Source organism: Glandiceps talaboti, chromosome 2 (genome assembly GCF_964340395.1).
Source record: "Glandiceps talaboti chromosome 2, keGlaTala1.1, whole genome shotgun sequence".
NCBI lineage: Eukaryota > Metazoa > Hemichordata > Enteropneusta > Spengelidae > Glandiceps > Glandiceps talaboti.
The window spans coordinates 31188910-31196896 of record NC_135550.1 but is presented as its reverse complement, the minus strand read 5'-3'; the positions used below and the strand labels follow the sequence as shown (position 1 = coordinate 31196896).

At 36.7% G+C, this 7987-nt stretch overlaps 1 protein-coding gene across 1 annotated transcript; it reads left to right on the top strand.

The window, feature by feature from the left end:
• Positions 1-838: 838 nt before the first annotated feature.
• On the top strand, positions 839-6990 carry LOC144446587 (monomeric sarcosine oxidase-like). Its single transcript, XM_078136391.1, has 8 exons — positions 839-1058; positions 1659-1728; positions 2274-2468; positions 3038-3254; positions 4751-4917; positions 5563-5749; positions 6108-6241; positions 6840-6990. The coding sequence occupies exons 1-8, from the start codon at positions 959-961 to the stop codon at positions 6988-6990; spliced, it is 1221 nt and encodes a 406-aa protein (XP_077992517.1). The 5' UTR covers positions 839-958.
• The last annotated feature ends 997 nt before the right edge of the window (positions 6991-7987 follow it).

Genomic DNA, 7987 nt, shown 5'->3' with positions numbered 1-7987 from the left:
CCACACTGGCACTCACATGTCAACCTCTGAGTACCAACACTAGCACTCACATGTCAACTCCTGAGTACCCACACTGGCGCTCACATGTCAACCCCTGAGTACCCACACTGGCACTCACATGTCAACTCCTGAGTACCCACACTGGCACTCACATGTCAACTCCTGAGTACCCACACTGGCACTCACATGTCAACTTCTGAGTACCCACACTGGCACTCACATGTCAACTTCTGAGTACCCACACTAGCACTCACATGTCAACTCCTGAGTACCCACACTGGTACATCATAAACAGCAAATTTCCGTAAATTCATGCTGTGCGACCATATGTATGTATGTATGTATGTATGTATGTATGTATGTATGTATGTATGTATGTATGTATGTATGTATGTATGTGTGTGTGTGTGTGTGTGTGTGTGTGTGTGTGTGTGTGTGTGTGTGTGTGTGTGTGTGTGTATACAACCATCAAAGAAATTGAAAATGCGGATTGCTAGGCACTGGACTAGGGTTTTAAGTAATTCCTTACTCTACGCGAGGCGAAAACAACTGTCAAAATTTAAAGCATACATTTTTTTTGAAAGAAACAAGAAATTTGCTGTACCTCTACTGGGCAGAAAAGAATTGCAATCGGAAATAATTGTTGTTGTGGTGGTGGCCGAAAAAAAAATGTTGGGTCCAATTCCTCCTGCCCCACTTCCCCTGAAATCAATTGGTTTACCCCTAAATATATTACAGTGTAGGATCACTATCCCTCTACGACGAACTTCTCGGTGAAGGCCAGGTGAAGGCTTACAGTCATATATCCTTTGTGTGTGTAAAGCACAGGCAACTTGTCTAAGGTCAGGACTGATTGGTTGACTATTATTACTCTACTTCAAGGTGAAGTCAGGACAATGTACGCCTGCGCAGATATGGATTTTGTGTGGTGTAAATAGTATAACTGTGGACGTAAATCATGGCTGGTAGTGGAGCACAGTACTACGAATATATTGTGGTAGGTTGTGGTGGGATTGGAAGTGCCACCGTCTATTGGCTTTCAAAGCGAGTGGGTAAAGGTAAGTCGTAATACCGATAGTAATTTTAAATTCAAATCTAAATGTCTCTTTCGACAAACTACCATAACACAATAACACTCCAGTGATTGTCAATCTCCATAATACGCTTTCTGACTTCATACAAACGTCTGATACAATTAATGAAAAGAAATAGCACGGTAGCGAATCTACTGATCTCGGTGAAGGTCAGGTGAAGGCTTGCACTCATAGTATAGTATAATATAGTATAGTATAGTGTAGTGTAGTGTAGTGTAGTGTAGTGTGTATAGTATAGTATACTATAATACCTTCTTACTTGTCTGTGATAGTATAGTATAGTATAGCATCCTATCCTATCCTATCCTATCCTATCCTATACTATACTATACTATACTATACTATACTATACTATACTATACTATACTATACTATACTATACTATAATAAATGTGGATTGTATAGTCAACCATAGACCAGGAAGCAGGCCCGTTGCCTTTTGTCCCGCTCCTTGGCCCGTTGTCCCCGGCCCGTTTCCCCTAGCCTGTTGCCCCACTCCATAGCCCAATATTGACTTTATTGTACTTAACACCTATATCACGAATTGTCTCTATTTGGTTTCAGACGTCCTCGGACTAGAACAGTTCAGATTGGGCCATGAGCATGGTGGCTCTCAAGACCATTCGCGAACAATGTAAGCCCGCCCCGCCCTTCCTCAAAAAAGTCGGATAACTGACGATCGGAAAATGTCATGACTGTTATTATGAACTAAGGGTTAACTTGGTTAGTTTGTGTTTGGGTGAAGTAATATCATGATGTTTATGTTTAGTGTTGGTGTTGTTTTCGCAAATATTTAAACCCTAATAAACAGTAAGATAATATACTAGAAACAGATTTGAATTTCAAGGGTTATTTAAAAGATGTCTATTTTTACATCAAGTTGTCCTAGAAGTGTTATAGAGGGTATACATGTACATACATACATACATACATACATACATACATACATACATACATACATACATACATACATACATACATACACACACACACACACACACACACACACACACACATACATACATACATACATACATACATACATACATACATACATACATACATACATACATACATACATACATATTTCGGTCGCATATATAACATATAAAATAATACATATATATCTAGTGAATGTACCAATATTAATTGTTTTGTGTTACATATTTGGTCTGATAGGCGGGTTTCATATTACGGTGATGAGAGATTTACCACTTTGTGTCGAGACTCCTACACTGCGTTTGAAGAAGTGGAAGAAGAATCCGGTATACAATTACTTTACAAATGTGGTGGCCTACAGCTTTCCACACCTGACTCTGCATCACGGTTATTCATTGAGAAGAACACAAATGATCTGAAGAGACTGAATATTCCGTAAGAAAATGCAGAACCACTTCTTTGATTTGTCTGTCGGTGTAAATGTATCTTTTATGTTATAATTATACATAGGCGGAAGTACAGAAATACATTATTATATCATTTTCTTCACACTTCAGCTAAACGTTCAAGTATAGTGTGTTTGCAACCCCTCCAAACAAATACCAAACATAGTTGAGAAAATTATTTTTGAGTTCTATCAGTCATATTAATTTTTTTGTTCTTAGGATATTATTTGTGTTCAGACAGTAAAAGTACACTCACTCTAGTATCGATTATTGCATATTGATTTCATTGTTTTCTGGCAATGACGGAAATACAGCTACAAACTTTAAATGTATCGTCAATGAAAGCTTGTTATAAATCAGTAACGACTCAACATTCACCCCTTGGCCATCGGTCGATTGTGAAAATCGTTGCAGATTCCCTTTTTTAAAACCACTTCTATGAGACATCCTTTGAATACTGCAAGTTGTCTGTGCTAATCTTCCATCCTACATACAGTATTACGTTACTTTACAATGTATCATATATATGATTTCACTCAATATTTACTCGTTTTACAGGCATGCACGAATGGAGGGTGTACAAATACACGAACGATTTCACCAATTCCAGACAAGACCAGGAATGGCTGGTCTGTATGTTAAAGACATGGGTTTTGTTGATGCTGCTATGGCCAACGGTGTTCAAAGACAGTTAGCCAGAAAACACGGTGCTACTATATTGGAAAACTGTCCAGTTTTGAAATTAGAAAAAGATGAAGATAACGTACATGTTTTGGTAAGTAAATGTCCGTTCGTTTGTCACAAAATTATCGTAAAAACCCATCTGCATCACATGATCATCATTTTTTTTCAATCGTTCACAGTGATGTTTGTTTGTTTCTTTTCAGGTTAGAATAATTTACAAATTTACTTTACAAAATATGTACAACTACTTAAATATCTATTCATATCTGCATGTGTAATTATTAATCGTTTTGTACTTAAATATCCATCCATGTCTGCGTGTGTGTGTAATTATTAATCGTTTTGTACTTAAATATCCATCCATGTCTGCGTGTGTGTGTAATTATTAATCGTTTTGTACTTAAATATCCATCCATGTCTGCGTGTGTGTGTAATTATTAATCGTTTTGTACTTAAATATCCATCCATGTCTGCGTGTGTGTGTAATTATTAATCGTTTTGTACTTAAATATCCATCCATGTCTGCGTGTGTGTGTAATTATTAATCGTTTTGTACTTAAATATCCATCCATATCTGCATGTGTAATTATTAATCGTTTTGTACTTAAATATCCATCCATGTCTGCGTGTGTAATTATTAATCGTTTTGTACTTAAATATCCATCCATGTCTGCGTGTGTAATTATTAATCGTTTTGTACTTAAATATCCATCCATGTCTGCGTGTGTAATTATTAATCGTTTTGTACTTAAATATCCATCCATGTCTGCGTGTGTGTAATTATTAATCGTTTTGTACTTAAATATCCATCCATATCTGCGTGTGTAATTATTAATCGTTTTGTACTTAAATATCCATCCATGTCTGCGTGTGTGTGTGTAATTATTAATTGTTTTGTACTTAAATATCCATCCATGTCTGCGTGTGTAATTATTAATCGTTTTGTACTTAAATATCCATCCATGTCTGCGTGTGTAATTATTAATCGTTTTGTACTTAAATATCCATCCATGTCTGCGTGTGTAATTATTAATCGTTTTGTACTTAAATATCCATCCATGTCTGCGTGTGTCACTTATTAATCGTTTTGTACTTAAATATCCATCCATGTCTGCGTGTGTGTGTCACTTATTAATCGTTTTGTACTTAAATATCCATCCATGTCTGCGTGTGTAATTATTAATCGTTTTGTACTTAAATATCCATCCATGTCTGCGTGTGTCACTTATTAATCGTTTTGTACTTAAATATCCATCCATGTCTGCGTGTGTAATTATTAATCGTTTTGTACTTAAATATCCATCCATGTCTGCGTGTGTGTGTCACTTATTAATCGTTTTGTACTTAAATATCCATCCATGTCTGCGTGTGTGTGTCACTTATTAATCGTTTTGTACGGACGTACAGAAAACGTTTGACAGCACTCCCACTGTTTGTCAGAGCTATATGTTTTTTATAGTATAATAGAAGTCTGGAAACACAAATTTAATGATCGAAATTTTGACTGTATAAGTTTTGCGGAAACAGGTTTGCATCGCTAAAAGGAAAAGAGTATTTTACAGTTTTGTTATATTTTGTAATTAACAGGTTCACACAAGTCAGGGTCTGTTCCGTTGTCGTCGTCTCATTATTTCTGCCGGCGCTTGGACCAATACAGTGATCAAATCACTTGGTTTCCAGCTGCCTCTCAGTGTCAGTCAAGAACAAGTTACCTACGTGGCTACACCTCATTTAAAGGACTTCACGAAGACGAAGTAAGTTAAATAAGTTAAAAGATTAACTGAATGCCTATTTTGGAGAATTAGTTGAGATTGTGGTACGAACAATTTTTGTTCGGCGCACGTGTATGATATATAATCTACTTCAACTTACAATATTCTCAGCTTTGAACGTTGAGTGCGCCAACTTTGACGTGGATAATGATCATTACTTGCTTGATTGCATATTTAAGTAGCCTCGGACCAAAAAATTGACTGATCATGTGATCTCTGAAGAGTGACCAATCACATCTTTCAAACTCAGTCCATGACAATTTAACAGCGCCACCTACAGTTTATAGGGTAGTATTTCGAGGAAGAACGTTGTAGTCTATCAATATGGTGAAAATATGGTATGGTTTTGTGGTCTCTTTCTGTATTTATATCACTTCCTCTCTCTTTCTCGCTCGATCGTATTTCACACAAATCTAGTCAATTCCTCGACAATAGAAATGCCAGCCAGAAATAAAACTTTAAGGCTTGCAAAGTTCCGATCTAAGGGAAAATAGCGTCTAATCAATAAAGATAACGAAAACTTGTAACTTGTAAATGGTTCATAAACCCATAGCAAAATGATCGTCCACTACCAAGTCTTGTGTTGATATGTATAAGCTGATATAATTTTTACAACGATTCTTACAGCTTTCCTGTATGGGATCTCTTTAGCGGTGATCATTTATTTTACGGTCATCCAATTCATGGTAACACAGGTGTGAAAGTCGCTATCCATGATTGCACACGTATCGTCTCCACGGACACAAGAACGTATCAGCCAGACCCAGTTAAAGAGAAAATATGCCTTGACTTTTTGAAAAAATTCATTCCACAGGTTGCGTATACTTTTCTGTAATTATGTGTGTGTGTGTGTGTGTGTGTGTGTGTGTGTGTGTGTGTGTGTGTGTGTGTGTGTCTTTTTTGTTTTGTGGACTCTCAATCCTATTTGTCGGCCCTTGCTCAAGAAAAAGACATTCTCTATGGCGGGACTTAAAAATGATTAAGCTACTGATGGTAAGAAGGCCGGTGAAACCACGTCCTCTTATAAGTGTTAACTCTGAAGTGACATAGTGGGGTGGAGGTGGTGCTACTTTAAATAGGCTGTCATAATCAAACCTTAGAGTAATAAGAACTACTACCACACCGATTACCATGGTAACAGTATGCTTTGATGCCTTGATTTCCAAATGTAGGCTGTAGGACCAATACTATATACAAAGACTTGTCTGTATACAAACACCCCGGACTTTGGATTCATCGCTGATTCTTTGGAAAAGAAAGGTTATCCACAAATAATGCTATTTGTCGGTGCTGGTCATGCATATAAGTAAGTACAAAGAGAGACTTTGCATTGAACTGATCATAGATTAACTGGTAATGATGAAAGAATACTTGTAATCAAATTGTGTACTGCTTTGAGTCACAGATAATACCACAAATATCGCTGATACAATAGAAGTAGGAGTATCATTAGATTAACGTTTGGTCAACAGCGTTATATTGTTTACTACCAGGAGGGAGCTTAGAGTAACAATGTTCATTTCATGGTACACAAGCTAGCTGTGGCCATGGAAAGGCATTTTCAAAATTCCATGTCTAATAATTTAAAGTAGTCAATTAAATGACTTTGACTAAAATCTATAATATATCAAAGTTAATATATATTACATATTAAAATTTCGCACTTTTATTCATTCCCAAGCCCAAGTCCATACTGAATAGTTGTCTTGACAACATCGACCAAGGCCCCTGAACACGCCTTCTCAAAGGCAGAATGAGCAAGCTAGGGAGGACGAAACTAATCAAGTATATGTGTATGGGTATTTAAGTGAAAGTTTTCACAATGATGTCGTTATTGTTGTATTCATATGCTCCAAAATTATATATATAATCTATTTCATATTTCATATTTGACATTTTCACAGATTCAGTTGTTTGTTTGGAAAGATATTAACTGAGATGGCCATTACTGGTAAAATAGAGTACGCTGTCATGAATGACTTCAAAGTCGACAGAGCTGATCTTAGAGACCAAACTGATAAAGATCACCACTTTCCTCTGAAAAGCAAGATATAAGCGGGTTCTGTTACTCAACGATACGACGGTCACCGAGAGACAATACATCTATGCTTGCCACGACTATAACGTTTCCGAATATTACCCGATATTAGGTATATCTCAGTTTGTTTTATCATAATTAGGGTGATGACAACCCAGTGAGGGCAATATCATAATTTAGTGCCTGCACAAGGGTTGGCTCTGTATACCAACATTTTGATGATGCCCAAGCCGATGGCGATGGCATCATCGAAATTGGGTAAAGAGTGCCAGCACGAGTGCATTTGTTATTAATTTTATTACACTGTCCAATTATTCATCCAATCAGTCACATGTCCACTCATCGTTCATCATAATTCGTCATGGATAGAAAATTTCCCTTCCATGGTACATTATTTGTAAGAGTTCCAATATCAGACATACAATATGTATTGAATATAATTACAAATGACTTGTACGGTCACTCGAGCTCTTACAAATAATGCCATCCACCATGAAAGGGTTGAAACTTCAAGTTTGCTATCGATGACGACCGATGACGCTACGACCGATGAGTGGACATATGAATGATTGACGAATGAGTGGACGGTGTAATAAAATTAATAACACATTCGCATGGGCAATATCACAATATAGTACATGTACCTCCCCTCAGGCTGGCGCCCTTTATCAAAAGAGTGCCAACCCTTGTCCATGCACCAAATTGTGATATTGCTCCCGCTGGCATGTGTTATTATTTAATTATTAATTATTAATTATTAATTGAATATGTATATATACTGTATATGATTTGAGAAATTCACTAAAAACTGCGATTGTGTATTTTATAGATTTGAATGGTTATAAATAAATACGATGAACAGCAAACTTAGCAAGACCTTTCTATTCATTTTGGAATTTACCTCTCCCTCCCATGCTTCTAGGCTCTGTCTTTGTTTCAGTCTGACTCTCTGTGTATCTCCTTCCTTCCTTTCCGACTCTCTGTGTATCTCCTTCCTTCCTTTCCTCTTTCCCT